At 54.2% G+C, this 17,418-nt stretch overlaps 3 protein-coding genes across 4 annotated transcripts in view; 2 read left to right on the plus strand and 1 right to left on the minus strand.

Annotated features, from left to right (window-relative positions):
• LOC116071141 (RNA-binding protein EWS-like) overlaps positions 1–1,342 on the plus strand; it is a 17,571-nt gene extending 16,229 nt beyond the window's left edge. The window contains exons 8-10 of the mRNA XM_031342552.1: positions 588–813; positions 923–1,085; positions 1,162–1,342. Coding sequence (XP_031198412.1) covers positions 588–813; positions 923–1,085; positions 1,162–1,342 — 570 coding nt within the window. The remainder of the gene's footprint in view (positions 1–587; positions 814–922; positions 1,086–1,161) is intronic.
• Positions 915–5,935, plus strand: Gas2l1 (growth arrest specific 2 like 1). The gene is made up of 6 exons (XM_031339972.1): positions 915–1,041; positions 1,759–2,411; positions 3,614–3,721; positions 3,803–3,899; positions 3,988–4,159; positions 4,498–5,935. Exons 2-6 carry the CDS (start codon positions 1,779–1,781, stop codon positions 5,522–5,524), a joined length of 2,037 nt encoding a protein of 678 aa, XP_031195832.1. The 5' UTR covers positions 915–1,041; positions 1,759–1,778; the 3' UTR covers positions 5,525–5,935.
• Rasl10a (RAS like family 10 member A) lies at positions 5,931–8,227 on the minus strand. Of its 2 annotated transcripts, none has more exons than XM_031339973.1 (3): positions 7,726–8,227; positions 6,746–6,870; positions 5,931–6,526 (listed from the first exon to the last, which is right to left on the minus strand). In XM_031339973.1, the coding sequence occupies exons 1-3, from the start codon at positions 7,942–7,944 to the stop codon at positions 6,259–6,261; spliced, it is 612 nt and encodes a 203-aa protein (XP_031195833.1). In that variant the 5' UTR covers positions 7,945–8,227; the 3' UTR covers positions 5,931–6,258. The 2 variants fall into 2 exon arrangements, with proteins under 2 accessions (XP_031195833.1, XP_031195834.1); XM_031339974.1 differs by having other exon boundaries at positions 5,931–6,618.
• Between the last annotated feature and the right edge of the window lie 9,191 nt (positions 8,228–17,418).

The raw sequence follows: 17,418 nt of genomic DNA on the forward strand, positions 1-17,418 counted from the left end.
AGCCCACAGTTAAGAGACTTTGAATTTTAAAAGATATTAGACATTTTAAATAGATTGAACTTTTAATACGTAAAGACTGTGGGATTTTAGATCTTTGTTTTCCTCTTTCCTTCCTGCCTTCCTTCCTCCAATCCTTCCTTTCTTCCTTTCCTTTTTTGAGATAGGCTTCCTCAGTGTGAAAAACTTTCCCTCTAGATGTCTCTCAGCTTCCTCCGTCGCCTCCTTTCTTGATCTGAGTTAAAATTAACAGGCAGTGGTTGCGCACGCCTTTAATCCCAGCACTTGGGAGGCAGAGGCAGGTGGATTTCTGAGCTCGAGGCCAGCCTGGTCTACAGAGTGAGTTCCAGGACAGCCAGGGCTACATGGAGAAACCCTGTCTCGAAAAAACAAAACAAAACAAAACAAAAAAAATAAGTCTTTACACACACACACACACACACAGACTCCAGTCTCTCTTCAGCATGTCATTCCTCTCTCTCGCGCGGGCGACAGGCGACAGTAGAGGGCAGGATTCCCTAGATCTTCCGCGCTCCTCCTAAGGCGTGTAGTTGCCCCTGCCACACCCCCTCTTTTAACCTAACCCGCAGCCACCTTCCGATCCCCGAGCCTCAGCGTCCTTGTACATCAAGCTACTATCCCTGGGCCGTCCTGCAGGAAGAGCACCCAGTTATCTGGCTCGCAGATGTCCACCCGGGACGGAGGTGACTCTGCAGTCCCCGGCCCCTATCGCTTCCGGGAAGGCCACTGGCACGGAGGAAGGACAGCTGAAAGGGTCTGAAGCCCTCCTAGGAAGACCCAGACGCGGAGTCACAGGTCGCGGCAGGAGGGTGAGGGGCTGACGCCTTGGGGCCTGCGGCCAGAGAAAGACACGGCCCCTTTAAGAGCGCAGCCCCGCCCCTTCCTGGCCGGATCCAAATTCCAGGGGGGCGGGGCGGAGCGGACGCCTGGAAGCTGCGATCTCGGGCGGCGCCTGTGTGCGGCGGCGCGGCCCGGCTCCGGCCCCGCCGGGGCGATGCTCCCCGGGGCGGCGGGGTGAGCCAGGTGAGCGCGGGGACCCCCAGGGCCCCTAGGCAGAGTGCCCGGAGGTGGGCCGGGCGGTGCAAGGTCTCTGCTTCCCAGGGCTGTGTGACCTTGACTGGGCGCGCACCCTCTCTGGACCAGGCCTCGAGCACTGCGGAGGCTCACTGGGGCCGTTCGGAGTGCCGGCCTTTCAGGCACTAGCTCTGGAGGCTTTCTGCAGCAGGGGATCCTGCCTGGCTGGGCGACCCGATTCCTCCACCCACTGCTCTGCGACCTTCAGCGAGTGCCTGCCCTTACTGCGCCTCAGTTTCCTCATCTGTAGAATGGAGAGATGGTCGCCGCTCAGCCAGCCGCTGGCGCGGCCCTTAGCGGAGGGGAGAAGGGAAAGGCGGGGACTCCGTGCAGGTTATATGGGCTGAGCAGTGGAAACAGTCCCTCTGTGGTTCTGGGCGAGGCTCCTCTCCAGTCCCTCCCTGCCCACATGTCTTCATGTTTTTAAATGGCATTTCTTCCTCGTGGGTGCCAGCCTGTCCCCAGCCACCCTCTCCCGACCAGCCAGACGGCAAACACAAACACTACGTGGGTATAAATGTTGCTGCGTCCTTTAAAGCAGGTCGTGGCACTGTGAGAACAATGAGGTCCTACGCTTAGCGTTTCCCCTGAGTGGCGGGATGGTAGAAGTGGGCTGTCCCGAGCCCTTGCGAGTCGTCACAGCAATCCTGACCTGTGTCCCCACAGTGACTCCACTGGCCCTGGGCATGGCGGACCCAGTGGCGGGCATCGCAGGCTCCGCCGCCAAGAGTGTGCGACCCTTCCGATCCAGTGAGGCCTATGTGGAAGCCATGAAGGAAGACCTGGCCGATTGGCTCAATGCTTTGTACAACCTAGGTCTCCCCGGCAGCGGGGATGGCTTCCTCACGGGGCTGGCCACGGGCACAACCCTGTGCCAGCATGCCAACGCTGTCACCGAGGCCGCCCGGGCTCTGGCTGCTGACCGTCCGACTCGAGGTGTGGCCTTCCAGGCACACAGTGTGGCGCCTGGCTCCTTCATGGCCCGAGACAACGTGGCCTCTTTCATCGGCTGGTGCCGGGCTGAGCTGGGCGTGCCTGAAGTGCTCATGTTTGAGACAGAGGACCTGGTGCTGCGCAAGAACGAGAAGAGCGTGGTGCTCTGCCTGCTGGAGGTCGCCCGGCGCGGGGCGCGCCTCGGCCTGCTCGCTCCGAGGCTGGTCCAGTTTGAGCAGGAGATCGAGAGGGAGCTTCGAGCTACCCCTCAGGTCTCCAGCGCCCCTGCTGCTGAAGAGGATGTCACTGAAGTTGCCGCTGTACCAGGGGCACCCACCCGCACACCTCGCATGACGCCCAATGACCTTCGAAACCTTGATGAGCTGGTGAGTCTTCGACGTACACACTGGGTGACCCCTGCCCACTGCCCCAGACACACATCAGGGGACCAGATGGCAAAGCTAATGCCTACCCTAACCCTAACCCTAACCCTAACCGTCCTGGGACCCACTCTCCGCAGCCTGCCCCACTAAAGGGGTAGGTAGTACATGTGTATACCTGGCCACAAAGAAATGAAAAAGCCCAGAGACAGAGGTACTGAGTGAGGCTACACCGCTCAGCTTTTAGTACTAAATGAGCGGCAACAAAGTTCAGTGCATTCCTTCATTTGGGGGACTGTGACTTGGGGAACCTATTGGCACACAGGTGCTAGGCAGATGCATTGGCAACCTCAGACCTGGGCCTGAGTGGCTGCTACCCCGGGTTGAGGCTACATGTAGGAAGCTCTGGGCCAGGAAGGAGTACCTGGGAAGACATCAGCCCTGGTGCCCTGTTGGAGAGAACATAGCCCCACTACCTTTGCTCCTGGGAACAGGAAGTGCTCTTGGGAGCGAGCATAGGTGGTACAGGCCTCCAGCTCCCTCGGCCTTTCCCGAGACCTACGTGTCCCTGCCACCCCCGCAACTGGGCCAAGAGTTTCTTTTTTATCAGGAGCTTAGGACTATGATGTGCCTGCCCAAGAGTCAGGCGCCTGATGGCTGTGGGAGGAAGAGTGTCCCGGTCTCCACCCACCCCCAGCCTGGGTCTGGATTACCCAAGGCCCCCCCCCCCTGCTCATCCCTCTGGCATGGGACTGCCGTGGGCAGGGAAGACAGTAGGCTTCCCACACAGCTGACCTGGCATCTCCTGCCTCCATTGACATGTATGCAGTAGTGTGCTGGGGGCGGGGGACGTTGTGCCTGTTGGTGTGTGTGTATGTGTCCTACATGGTACCCTCCGACTGGGATGCACAGCTGGGAGTATGGCCCCCTGCACTCATCCCGGACCTTCCTGTCACGCTGTGGACCTCACCAGCGTGAAGATGTTACGGATGGCTCCAGAGCTCTAGTGGGCCTTTCAGAGTGTTTCTTCCTGGAGACAGCCCTTGGCTTCTCCTCTCATTCGGATTGGCTCTCAAGAGTTCGCGGAGCCTCCACTGTGATCAGGCCAGAGATCACAGAATAGGCACTTCCTCCTGGTCTGCAACTGCTTGTCAAACCCCAGGAGGGACTTGATCCTTGACCTTCAGCCTTCTCTTCTCTGCCTTCAGGTAAGGGAGATCCTGGGCAGGTGCACCTGCCCAGACCAGTTCCCCATGATCAAGGTCTCCGAGGGGAAGTACCGAGTAGGAGACTCCAGCTTGCTCATCTTTGTGAGGGTAAGTGGGGGGAGGAAAAACCCAATCCAGCCCCTCAGGGATGGACTAGTAGCCCACAGTGACCTGACCTCCGGCCTGCAGGTGCTGAGGAGTCACGTGATGGTGCGAGTGGGTGGCGGCTGGGACACACTGGAGCACTACCTAGACAAGCATGACCCTTGCCGCTGCTCTTCTACTAGTAAGTGCCTGATGGGAGAGAAGGCCACCGGCAGAGAGGGTCCGGTTTCTAAGGGTCAGCCCCTCACTTGCTGTATCCATTCCCACAGCTCACCGTCTGCCCCAGCAGAGAGCCGGGACTTTCTCCCCGCAGAGGGGATCACCCACTCCTAGCCCCCGCCCCGGTAGCCCAGTCCCTGGGAGTGAGCGCAGAAGCTCCCGGCCGGAAGTAACCCCCATCAGCCTGCGAAGCACAAAGGAGGGGCCTGAGACCCCACTCAGGTGAGACATCGGAGGATCCACCTCTGGAGCTACTGGGGCTGGTGGGGGTGGGGCGTCCGCCTGGGCGCCATGACTCACACCCTGGGAAAAGTTCCCGTGCGTGGGGGCGGGACTGGCTTTCCATCTCCATGGCAACCCAGACAAACCAACAACACAGCTGGGGCGGGCTCCCGGGCGGTGGCTGGTCCAACCCAGGCTTCGGAAGCCCAGGGCGGGAAGTCGCGGCCTCAGCCCGGACGCTCACTTGTGCCTGGAAGTCCCCTGGCTGAGCCCAAGCCTCGCCAGCTCGCTCCACCCGCGCCGCCAGTGATACACATCTCTCTCGCACCCCACCTCAGGCCCCGAGATCAGCTGCCCCCTCTCCCCCGCTCCCGCCGCTACTCCGGGGACAGTGACTCCTCAGCCTCCTCTGCTCAGAGCGGCCCCATGGGTGCCCGCAGCGACGACTCAGCCACTGGCTCCCGGAGGGAGCGGCCCAGCCACCGGCCGGCCTCCGGTCTTCCGGCCTCCCCGAGACGGCCGTCCGCCCCTCGCAGCCAGTCTCGAGACCGGCTGGACCGGGGACGGCCCCGCATGACCCCAGGAGGCCGAGGCGCTCAGCTGTCAGCCTCCAGCCCGGCGCGGCGCACCCGCAGCCAGAGCCGCGAGGAACAGGCGGTACTGGTGGTGCGCAGGGACCGAGATGGCCAGCACTCGTGGGTGGCCCGGGGCAGGGGTGGTGGGGGCTCGGGGGGTTCTGGAAGGAGTACCCCACAGACTCCGCGTGCCCGCAGCCCTGCAGCACCCCGGCCTTCCAGGGGCCCCAGCCCAGGCCCAGAGCTGGCTGCCACACCCGCCAGCGTCTTCCGCACACCCCTGCAGCTTGACCCACAGCAGGAGCAGCAGCTGTTCAGGCGCCTGGAAGAGGAATTCTTAGCCAATGCCCGCGCCTTGGAGGCTGCTGCCAGCCATACTCCCATGGGATCAGCCCCTGACCCTCCAGCTCCGGACTCTGCTTACTGTTCATCCAGCTCCTCGTCTTCATCGCTCAGTGTCCTGGGTGGCAAATGTGGGCAACCCGGGGAATCAGGCCGCACAGCCAATGGGCTGCCTGGGCCCCGCAGCCAAGCTCTGTCCAGCTCTTCCGATGAGGGCAGCCCCTGCCTTGCTGTAGGAGGAGCGCTGGATGCAACCAGGAGCTCTTTGGCTGGCCCAGAACCCTCACTGACCTGGGCGAGGGGGCGGATGGACACACAACCAGACCGTAAACCCTCACGCATACCCACACCTCGGGGACCCCGCCGCCCATCGGGACCCACAGATCTCGGGGCTTGGCATGCCCTGCGTTCGGTCACCCCAAGGACCGAGCCAGATTCTTCAATGTGATGGACCGGCTCAGCTGCACTCACACCCCATTCCATTTTCTTTGTGGCCTTAACCTACCCTTTGCATCAGGGACCTCCCCTTCCATCTCTTGAGCACCAGACCTCATGGGACCAGACCCCACGGGACCACATGGCACAATGGGACACCTGTTGTACATTCCGGTTTGGGGGATGAGCATTGCTATTTAATTACTAATCTTATTGAATGCCTTAGAGGAGACCGGGCCAGCCCGGTGTCCAGAGGACCTGTGGTCCAGTAAGCAGAACCTCTGACAGTAAAGTATTGCTCCAGCTCCTGTTTTTTGGGGACCGAGCCTTCGTTATATGTTGGGATTCTAGAGTTAACTGCCTAGAGGCCAGACCTCAATGCTCTGGACCTGCCTATTCCAGAACAAGAAACCCTTAAATTGTGCGTTTAAGTTTTTTGCTTTTGTTTTTATTACCTGGTAAGGCATGACTTTAGAAATGTCTCCAGTAGCCAGTCCAGCAGTGGAGAGGTAGAGGCAGGTGGATCTATGTAGTTCAGTATGAGTGCTAGAAGCTGTACAAATGCTTCTGATCACATTCAGAGTCAGGTTCTTTCCATCTGTGATTATGACCCAAGAAGGTCTCAGATAAAACTGATCTTGTCCAATGCTTGGGAGTTAGCTGGGTCCAGTCAAGGTCAAAGAAAAGTCCGGTGGCCAGGAGTCTGGGTGGGAGCCTGCTTTCATGAGATTTCCCTGTCCGATCTGATCACATGAGGCTGCAGCGCGCTGGGTGCAGCGCCCCCTGCAGGCGCAAGGCCGGATGTGCAGGACGTGTGCGCACCAAAGCACAACGCAGAAGCTCTCGGAAGAGACGCAGCACGTGCCAATTGTATTTGGCTGAGCACTCGAGGTAGCCACAGCGCCAGCCCCTGCGAACTAGAGTGGCCAGTGCACGGCGAGGTCCGAAGCGCAGCCGCTGACGGTCCCGCTTGTTGCCAACCACCAGGATGGGTGCCTCCGGCGCTCCCGCCGGCCTGTTGGCCCGATGGAGGTGAGAGACGCAGTGGTGGAGACTCCATGGCCAGAGGAACCCACCCCATGTGTACAAATGAAGGTGGGTCCCCTCCTATGGCAGAGACACCCCCCCCGGTGTGCTACAATGCCTCAAACAGCAAGAGACCCTTAAGTGGGCACACCCAGACTGTAACTACCCGCTCCCCTAGCAAGACCTCCACCTCCAGACAAGCCCTCACCTGTTTTCCGCTATGCGCTGCCTCAGGGCTTTCACATAATCAAAACTGTCGGGGCTGCAGATGTCGTAGACCAGCACAAAGGCGTCTGTGTCCTGCAAGCTCCAGTCTTTAGGGTCCGGCCACTCCTGGGGATAGAGGCTGGGTTTAACAGCAGATCCTCCTACTCCAATTCATCCTCATTCCCCATCACCTCCCAACAACACTCCCGACGCACCCTCCCACGGGCCAGATTTCCCAGCCATGCCTGGATGTTGACCCTCCTACTTCCTGGGCAACCTACTGTATGTGTGTGTATGTGTGTGTATATATGTATGTACGTGTGTGTGTATATATATATATATATATATACATACATATATATACATTTATATATATATACACACACACACATTTATATATAGAGTGTGTGTGTGTGTAGTAGATCAACCTTCTATGCTCCTACTGCCTCAGATCCAGGATCTGCCATCCACCTGCTGACGGATGGTAACTGACTGTCCCGATGCAGCTGGACAGGTGAAACCTCTGGCCTAAGCTCCTGCTGCTCTTTCCCCCTTGCAATATTCTTACAGCTTCTTTTACTAAAACTTCACTTAGCCTCCCAGGTGCTGCTCAAATGCCAAATTCCCTGTGGGAAGCCTTTGGTGCATGCAGCACCGAAGACTGGGAGCCTGAGGTTGCAGTGGTCCCTTCTAAAAAGGATACTCCTGTGTCTGGTCCAGTCTGTCACAGCGGCGCGGCGCGGCGCAGTTCAGGCAGTGCTGTGCCACACACACACTGACCCAGACACCAGCCTAGGCAGGCAAGGAAGACAAGAAACAGCCACAGGGCACTTCCAGGCTAGCACAGGACGCTCGCGTGCAAAATACCCAGACACACACTCTTCACTTCCAGAGCCGGCTCCGGCGCCCTGGGTCAGTACAACATGGACACACACGTGGGCACCAAGTGAACACACACCCCTGGCCCCCTCGAACCACTACCTCAAGACTTCTGGGGCTGGAGTCGGGTCCAGCGACGTCACCATCGCGGATACTCAGGTCGTAGACAGCACCGTCGAGCAGCACCGCTGGCCGGTAGAGGCGGGGACCGTCCGTGGGTCGGTGGCGCTCAGGATAGTCACCAAACAAGAACTGGCGGATGATGGCGGTCTTGCCCACTCCCGGAGCACCCAGAACAGCCACCCGCAGGCTGCCGCCCATGGCTGGCCCGCGCTCCCGCGCCTGGCACCGAGGAGCTTCATGAGCCTGTACTGCGCCTTGCTTGCCCGGCCCGGGATACCCGCATCGCGCCGCCTACAGCACCTGAGCCACAAGAGGCCAGGCCGGAGGATCGAGCGGATGGACGCACCCGCAGCTCCGCAGGGTGAGCGCACCCGGCGCGGTGCAGACCCGCCCCCGCCCGCAGCTCCGTCCTCTTCTCTCTCCAGCGCCGGGAGCCGCCGCCCGAGTCGGCGGCGCGGGCGAGCCAGCGAGCAGGGCCTCGGGGAGGCGGCTATGAGGTAACTGCCCGCTCCGCCCCTCCCGGGGAGGGTCGCAGCTCAGTAAGTGCGGGGCGGGTCGCCTTGTTAGAGCTTAGTCCCCGAGGTGGCAGCCTGATCCCCTCAACGGTTCCAAAACTGAAGCCTCTGGACGCCACCTCCCTGCTCCTCCAACACCACTGGCTGCAACCTGGCTGTTGACCAAGCCCAGGCTCTTAGAATCAGGCCACTTGGGATCAGACCCAGTCCTGGGCTGAATGACCTTGGGCCAATCGTCGCATTGGACTTTGAGCTTGTATCCCATGTCTTCCTCCTGTTTCGTGACATCCTAGGCACCATATCCTTTTCTGGGCTCTCCCCTGCATCATCTTTGAACCGCAGCCTCAATCTACTATTGGTTTGAAGAAGAGGAAACTGAGGCCGGGCAGTGGGACTCTGGCCCAGTCCTGCGGGCCACTTTTCATTTCCCCTACAAGAACAAATAGCCAGAACACTGTTTCAAAGGACCAACCAGGAGGGACGGGGAGTGGAGACAGATGGATTTGAGCCCAGCACAGAAGTCTGCTCCTCAGCTCAGCCCCTACCCAGTCACTGCCTCAACAGGTTGGACATGAGAAGACAGGTCCACGGGTCTGTCCCAGAGTCTATCCCAGAAGTGCACCATGCCCTCCTCCCTGGACAAGTTCGGAAGCTCCTCTGATGATTCAGAAAGCCTGGGTTTGCCCAGCCTCCATCTGGCCCCCCAGTCTCCACACACTGGAGGAGTTCCCAGGCCTCCGCCCTCCACCCAGGTACTGTGAAATGCAGACACCCGGCATTGAACGAGCCTTTCACTTATTCAACGAATAAGGGGTGGCCAGAATGCTGAAATGGAATCAAAAGGAAAAAGAACTGTTTCCTCCTCCTTTGAGAGAGAAGGCTCTAGAAATACTTAGATCCAGGCCTCTAAAGGCATTGACAATATGGCTACCTGACCAGGAATTAAGTGGAAGAAAGGGCAGGAGAAACTAGCTGGTGAAGGGGGAACAGATGGCAGCAGCTGGGAGAGCATTCCTTAACACTGGCTTCTCTTCCTCTTCCCAAGGTGGACTTAGAGCCTGGTCTGATTTCATCCCTGCCACTCTTCACCTGCCTCAGCCCTAAGCCATTAGGGATATTCTAGGTCTTTAAATTCAGAGGATCCGACAGCTGGCTTTTTTTTTCCTCCCCCTCTTGCTGAGCTTCCCCCTAGAATGACTTCTTTTCCCGTTTACAGGTTTCTAGGCGTCTGGGGTTTGTGAGCTGTTTTTTTTTTTTTTTTTTTTTTTTTTCTTCCAGAAACAGAAGGGAGTAGATAAACTCAGCCCCTTCCACTGATCACACAGCAGGAGCAAAGCAGACACCTGCCTGGCTGGTCCCTCACCGGGGCTGTGTGCTGGGCTGTGTGCTGAGCGCTCTTAGGCCCAGCTCCAGAGTTCTCTGAGGCTTCCTTTCTTAGCTGAGTGCCCATGGGTGGGCTTTCTTAGGAGTTTCAAGCAGCATTGTCGCATTGTCGGTGAGGCACCTCTGGGCCCCAGTGAGGCTTCGCAGCTTCTGTGTTGCTTTTGAGCAGTCTCATTTTGTATGCCTGGTTGACCTCAAAGTTTTAATCCTCCTGTGCCAGTCTTTCGAGTGCTGGGATTACATATGTGCAGCAGTATGCTTGGCTCTCGCATGTTGTGGAAGATGCCATCCCCGGGACACTCCCTCCCCTGCAGGGTTCCACAAATCCTTGCCCTTTCCTGGAAACTTGAACACTAGAGTTACCAACAGCAGTTTCCATTTATCCAGGCTGGTGCGGTCCAGCCCTGAGCTGGGCCCCCTGCCCATCTGGGCACTTCAAGATGCAGTGATTCTGCCTTAGGGTCCATCAGGCTACTACTCCTGGCCCTGGGCCTTTGAGAAAAACAAACACAAAGAAGCAGAAAGAGGAAGCTGGAGTCGGAGGCTGCTTCAGACCAGCAGGAGGAGGAGGAAGAAAGAGGTTTCAGGGAGCAGAACAGTAAAGGACAGGGAGGAGGCCCTAGTGGGCTGAAACCTAGGGACTAGAGAGGGGTCTGAGGACACACTGTCATGTCACCTAAGCTGAGCCCTGAGAAATGAAGCTCTAGATGAGTGGGCTGGGAGGCAGGTGAACGGGCTTCTGGTTGGGGAGCAGGCTCCTGCTGCCCTTGCCTCTCAGGCAGCCATGTGAAGGTCATTCTCCATCTTCATAAATGACCTATTTCAGATCTACCCTGCTGACCTGCACCAACATAGTTTCTTCCTGGCTACCTTGGCAGTCCGTCCCTGGGGCTCAGCGCTGCATCAGCTGTAGGGGCTTGTTGCACTGGGCTCCCTGGGGCCACACGGCTGTCTTAACTGTAATCGTGACACCAGTTGTCCCAGAACTTAGTCACCTCCCTGAGGTCTAAACAGGAGTCCTCTACTGCTCAGACACCTGGCACAAGGTTGTCATCATTATGAGCACGTCCATGGTGGCCAGTCAGCTTCCTGAAGGGAAAATGGGATTTCACGGTCATCAGGCACTGAAGTGAGGCCTTGGAGGTGAGAACCTTCCTTCCAGAGCTATGTCATCTATGCAAATTACTTACACTCTCAGAGCCTTGGTTTCCATCTCTATAAAAGGGACGGTAACCAGGCTGATGGCGGCAGCAGGGACCCCAGAAGATGAAGGACCGCAGAGCAAGGCCCTGTCTCAAAATAAACGCATAAGAAAATGAGTTATTAAATAATAGCCTGGACCTCACAGGGCCATTGTGGGACTCAATGGGATAACACAAAGAGGAAAACATTGAGTTGGGGAAGGGGGGACAGAGAAAAGAATTCCATTTTACATGTAAATGTGGAGACATGACTGTGTGTGTACACAGTAAGCAGGCACATGTGTTCTCACTCTGTCGGCTGTGAGGGCCAGTGACACCCCTGAATAGTAACAAGCACGTTCAGATCTAGGTGTCCGTTTGGGACTCTGTGTTCAATGACAGGAACCAGGCTCTTTGAGAAACGGCCAGCTGTAAGGTTGGGACAGGACAAACAGGACTCAGAATAGCCTAGGCAGCCAGGACAAAAGGGAAATGCCAAAACAAATAAATTAGCACAAGGATGCCGGGTCAGAAGGACTGGCAGGATGGCAAGGGCTCCTGCTGGCTGGACCCAGTCCAGCCTCAGCACTGACACCATGACGTGGTGGCAGGAGACTTGCTCAGGTTATAGGGACTCGTGAGCTGAGTTCAGTGGCGCCTGTAACCTCCACACAGCAGGCTTAGGCAAGCCCATCATCAGTTTGAGGGCTGTCTAGGCTATGGCAAGACCGTGTCTCCAAAGGAACAAAGCAAGGGCCACCAGGAAGATGGTTCAGTAAGTAAAGTACACGCTCACCGCACACATGCACACACACATGAACATGTACATACATGACATACACACAAAACAAGCACAGAAACTGATCCCTATGTCCAAAGTGATAAACATGATGGATGGATGGACCACAGTACCTGCCTACCCAGGACCACAGCACCTGCCTAGCAAAGGCCTTGCTGAGTCCCCAGGGCTAGAAAGAAAGAAAAACTCAGGCTGCCAAGATAGTTCAGTGGGTAAGAGCACTGACTGCTCTTCCGAAGGTCCTGAGTTCAAATTCCAGCAGCCACATGATGGCTCACAACCACCCTCTCCTGGTGCATCTGAAGTCAAATAACAATAAATAGATCTTTGTGCCAGAGCAAGCAGGGTTGACCAGAGTGAGCAGAGGTCCTAAAATTCAATTCCCAACAACCACATGAAGGCTCACAACCACCTGTACAGCTACAGTGAACTCACATACATAAAATAATAAATCTTCAAAAAAACAAAAAACTCAGAAGGAAGCTGGGCATGACAGTGACTCAGGCCTTGACCCCTGCAGAAGGAAGAGGAATTCCAGTTCCGGCCTAGCCTGGCTCTGAGAGAGAAAGGAGGGGGAGGGGAAGGAATACAGGAAAGAAGGCACAAGGTTCCTATTTAATCCCCAGAAACAAATAAATTAATTTTATTTATGTATTATTATGTTGGTTTATTTGAGCCCAAGTGTCATCTAGCCCTCAAACTCATGACCCTCTTGTCTCAGCCTTCTGAAGCTGGAATTAAATGCATGTGCCAGCATATCTAAGAAGCACTTTTTGTTTGTTTGTTTGTTTGTTTCTTGAGACGGGGTTTCTCTGTGTAGCCCTGGCTGTCCTGGAACTCACTCTGTAGACCAGGCTGGCCTTGAATTCAGAAATCCACCTGCCTCTGCCTCCCAAGTGCTGGGATTAAAGGCCTGTGCTACCACTGCCTGGCTCTAAGCAGCACTTTTTTCTCACCTTTTAAGACAGTCTCATTATATATCTCAGCTGGCCTGGGACTCACTATGTAGACCAGGCTAGTCTTGAACTTGTGGAACATTTTGCCATCTGAATCCTGGAATAGCCAGCACAGAAGTCATTACATCTGGCCATTACCAAGCACGTTTATACTTATTTGCTTATGTGTATGTGTTGTGTGAGTACTGCATGTACTCACATGCATGCTTGTATTGGATCCTACATGTGCGGTGAAGTCATCAAGAGGAGGATGTTGGATATCCCACTCTACCATTTTCTTTTTTTTTTTTTTTAAGATTTAATTATTATTATAACTAAGTACACTGCAGCTGTCTTCAGACGCACCAGAAGAGGGCATCTGATCTCATTACGGGTGGTTGTGAGCCATCATGTGGTTGCTGGGATTTGAACTCCGGACCTTCTGAAGAGTAGTCAGTGCTCTTAACTGCTGAGCCATCTCTCCAGCCCTAAATGATTCTTTTTAAAAACATTTTTATTATTTTTAATTTTAAAAAATTATGTGTGCAACCAAACATAGTGGACACTTTAGACCCAGCTCTCGGGAGGCAGAGGAAGGTGGATCTCTGTGAGTTCCACATCAGCCTAGTCTACAGAGTGAGACTTTGTCTAAAAAACAAAAACCAAAACAACAAGCATGTGTGTGTGTGTGTGTGTGTGTGTGTGTGTGTGGTGTGTGTGTGTGTGTGGTGTGTGTGTATGTGTGTGGTGTGTGTGTGTGTGTGTGTGGTGTGTGTGGTGTGTGTGTGTGTGTGTGTGTGTGTGTGTGTGTGTGTGTTTGGGTGGTGTTGGGGATCACTGGGGGGGGCATGCACAGACTAGGTGAGGCCCTTACCACTCAACCCCTTGGTGTTAACTGGGATCATTATAAGGGAGCCAAGTCTCCAAACGATAGAAATAGCTGATGAAATCCAAATAAAGAGACTTTTTCCCCTCAAAACATTAACTAATTCTGAACTTTATGTGAGACATAGAAGCACAGAGGGTGCTATTTTTGCTTTTGTGTGTTATGTATGTGGGCTTTTGGCTTTTGCTTGATTGTTGTTGCTTTTTTTTTTTTTTTTTTTTTTTTTTTTTTTTTTTTTTTTTTTTAAGACAGGGTTTATCTGTGTAGCCCTGGCTGGAATTAGCTGCCTGACCCCGCCTCCTGAATGCTGGGATTGAGGCATGCTCTGTCAGGACACATTTTGAAAAATGCAGAAGACAAGTGCTGGAGTTTCCTGGTGCTGGAAAGACATCGGAGTGAATGGGGAAGTTCATGGAGGCTGAAACACATGTCGCATGTCACATGTGTGGGGAACGGTGGATACTCAGTATGTGGTGCAGAGGCGCCTGGGAAGCCATGAGGGGGAGGGAGTTGGATTCCTACTTCATTTCTACACACAGCCAGATGGAGCCAGAGTGAAATGCAGACACTCACAGCAGAGAAGTACTAGAAAGAGATACAAGAAAGTTACATAAAATCCCAGAGATGGCTAAGGGTACTGGCTGCTCTGGCAGAAGATCCAAACACCATTCCCAACACGCACCCCCCAGCTCAAAAGCACCTGAAATTCCAGTTCCAGTGAATCCAACACCTTCTTCTGGCCTTCCTGAGCATGTGCACACAAATAAAGAAGAAAGAAAACACAATATTGATATGGAAGGGGAAAGAGGTTACAAAATGAGGAGAAATGAATAGAAAGCAACAACCACTGGGCGGTGGCGGCGCGCACCTTTAATCCCAGCACCTGGGTGGTAGAGGCAGGCGGATTTCTGAGTTCAAGGCCAGCCTGGTCTACAGATCTACAGAGTGAGTTCCAGGACAGTCATGGCTACACAGAGAAACCTGTCTCGGAAACCCCCCCTCCCAAAAAAAAGAAAAAAAAGCCAGGTGTGGTGGTACATGCCTTTAATCCCAGCACCAGGAAGGCAGAGACTGGCAGGTCTTGAGTTGAGTTTGATGACAGCCAGGACTACATAGTGAGACCAGAAAGAGAGAGAGAGAGAGAGAGAGAGAGAGAGAGAGAGAGAGAGAGAGAGAGAGAGAGAGAGACAGAGAGAATATTAGATAATAGATAACCACATTGGCTCCTTCCATTGGAGAGAATAATGGTTTCTTCTCTCTCTCTCTCTCTCTCTCTCTCTCTCTCTCTCTCTCTCTCTCTCTCTCTCTCTCTCTCTCTCTTTCTCTCTCTCTCTCCCTCTCTCAGAGCGGTATGAAACCCAGGTCTTTGCAGCGTGCTCAAATGCGGCCATTCCTTAGAGGGTTGGTTCTTCAGGGTCTGCTTGGAGACGTGAGTGCTCTACTCCTGGAAGAAACTCAAGTCTTACTTGGCGTTGTGGCCCAGAATCCTGTAAACTCAGGATTGCTGCAAATTCCAGGACAGCCTGAGCTACACAATGAAACTCTGTTTCAAAAAACAAACAAGCCCCAAAAGAAGCAACTAACAACAGCAACCTCAGCTTCTTGTCTAGGAAGCTAAGGCCTGAAAAAGTATGGCCGGGGAGTGTGGGCGTCTGTTACCTGGTGCAATGACACTGCAAACTCCTGTGCATCACAGCAGGTGTGGAGAACGGAGTGCCCTGCCGCAGTTTCTCCTTGTATGTGCTAAGCCTTTGCCACACCGAATACCTAAGCCTTTCCTCCCCCATCCTCCTCTTGGTTATTTAAATATTTTCCTAATTGGTTTTTAAAATTTTATGTTTGGGTGGTTTTGCCTGCATGTGTTAGCCCAGCATCTGTATGCGGTGCTGTGGAGGCCAGAAGAGGCTGTTAAATCCCCTGGGACTGGAGTTATCTACAGATAGGTGTAAGAAACCATTTCAAACCAAACTGTGTCCTCCTGCAGAGCAGAGAGTATTCCTAACCCCCGAGCCACCCCTGCAGCCCCTGGTCTTTTTTGTTTAAAGATTTATTTAATTTATATGAGTACATTGTAACTGTCTTCAGACACACCAGAAGAGGGCATCAGAGCCCATTACAGATGGAGCCACCATGTGGTTGCTGGGAATTGAACTCAGGACCTTTGGCAGAGCAGTCACTGCTCTTAACTGCTGAGCCATCTCTCCAGCCCAAGCCCCTGTTCTTTCTTATTATTAATTTTTATACATGTATATGATGCAGTCTAATATCACCCGCCCCTCCTCCTCCAGCTTTCGTGGCTTTTCGCCTTGTGATTAAGGAGGTCACCTGTGTGAGTGAAGAGCTATTCACCAGAGCTTGGGCAACTCTACTGAAGGTGTGCCTGCTCCTCCCCCCCAACAACCCCTATTTCCCCGGGGATGGTAGGGCCCTGTGAGCCTCTTCTTTGTTCCCAGTCTTGCATAACACAATGTAGGCAATCTCAGCTGCAGTGGGTTAATGATTGCAGCGCCCTGTCATGCCCAGAAGATAGAGTTTTCTGGCCCTCATCTTTATCATCCAGCATTTTAAAAAAGATTTTTAAAAATTTGTGTGTATATGGTCATGTGCATTTGAGTGCAGGAGCTCATGGAGTCCAGAAGATGCACTCAGGGCTGGAGTTACAGGTAACTGGGAATCGCTTCACCAGAGTTTTAGGAACTGAACTAAGGTCCTTAGGAAGAGCAGTGTCTTAGTCAAGGTTTCTATTGCTTCGATGAAGCATCGTGACCAAAAAGCAAGTTGGGGAGGTTTTACTCAGCCAGCGTCTTACACTTCCAGGTCATAGATCATTATTGGGGGAAGTCAGGACAGGAACTCCAGCAGGGCAGGAACCTGGAGGCAAGAGCCGATGAAAACGCCATGGAGGGAGCTGCTTACTGGCTTGCTTCCCCTGGCTTCCTCAGCCTGCTTTCTTATAGAACCCAGGACCAGCAGCCCAAGGTTGACAGCACCTACAATGAGCTGGGCCCTCCCCCACTGATTGAGAAAATGCCTTACAGCGGGATCTCATGGAGGCATTTCCTCAGCTGAGGCTCCGCTCTGAGGACACTAGCTTGTGTCAAATTGTCACACAAACCCAGCCAGTACAAGCAGCAAGTGTTCTTAGCTCCTGAACCATTTCTCCAGCCCTCACCATCCAACGCCTACATTCTTTCTGCCCCCTCTTCTGGAATGTCCCCTGAGCCTTGGAGGTGGGTAATGCAGATGTCCCAGTTAGGGTTGAGTCCTTAACAGTCCTTTATTGCCCATGCCCTGAGCAGCCATGAGTCTGCATCAGTTGCTGTTTGCTATAAAAAGCTTCTCTGCTCAGGGCTGGGAGCTGCCCCTCTGTGGGTACAGGTGGAAGGATCTGGGTGTTAGTTTGACAAGGTACCCACTTAGCAAAACAAATGCAGCACGTTCACTGCCAGGGCATATACCTTCCCAGCCATGGGCTTTTGACCAAGTCCACAGCGCTGTGTACAAACTCCACCTGTGGAGCAGGTCTCCAATGGAACTGAAACCAACTGGTTACCTGGCGCTTTTGCACTAGTGCAGAGAGTGTGACAGATGGGTGACTCCCTGGATGACCTTCCCCCGGTGGCCTGCATAACACAATCTGGCACTACTGAAGCCATCCAGCAGGGAGGGAGGAGGCTTCTAGTTCAGTTCCAGTTCAATTTCTCTGTCTTGCAACCAAGGCGTGTGGTGTCTTCAGCAATAGGGTGCAACCAAGAGCAAGGGAGTGGGGCAGGGGGTGGGTTAAAAATTAGCTTATCCAATAGTAGGTTTCCATATGGTGGCGCCACATCTTCATCATTATTGTCCTCCTTTCCTTCCTTCCTCTCCTTCCCCCCTCTCCTTCTTCCTCTCTTCTTCCTCCTCTCCTTCCCCCTTCTTCTTCTTCTTCTTCTTCTTCTTCTTCTTCTTCTTCTTCTTCTTCTTCTTCTTCTTC

The sequence above is a fragment of the Mastomys coucha genome, unplaced genomic scaffold (genome assembly GCF_008632895.1).
Source record: "Mastomys coucha isolate ucsf_1 unplaced genomic scaffold, UCSF_Mcou_1 pScaffold22, whole genome shotgun sequence".
In the NCBI taxonomy this organism is placed as follows: Eukaryota; Metazoa; Chordata; class Mammalia; order Rodentia; family Muridae; genus Mastomys; species Mastomys coucha.

Excerpts from the sequence above, each read along its gene's own strand:
- Gas2l1 (XM_031339972.1), top strand. The coding sequence starts at position 1,779 with ATGGCGGACCCAGTGGCGGGCATCGCAGGCTCCGCCGCCAAGAGTGTG. Across the intron at positions 2,412-3,613 it reads TTCGAAACCTTGATGAGCTG|GTAAGGGAGATCCTGGGCAG; the intron begins GTGAGTCTTCGA and ends CTCTGCCTTCAG. Across the intron at positions 3,900-3,987 it reads TTGCCGCTGCTCTTCTACTA|CTCACCGTCTGCCCCAGCAG; the intron begins GTAAGTGCCTGA and ends CCATTCCCACAG.
- Rasl10a (XM_031339973.1), bottom strand. The coding sequence starts at position 7,944 with ATGGGCGGCAGCCTGCGGGTGGCTGTTCTGGGTGCTCCGGGAGTGGGC. Across the intron at positions 6,871-7,725 it reads CCAGCCCCAGAAGTCTTGAG|GAGTGGCCGGACCCTAAAGA; the intron begins GTAGTGGTTCGA and ends CTCTATCCCCAG. Across the intron at positions 6,527-6,745 it reads CAGCGCATAGCGGAAAACAG|GCCGGCGGGAGCGCCGGAGG; the intron begins GTGAGGGCTTGT and ends TCGGGCCAACAG.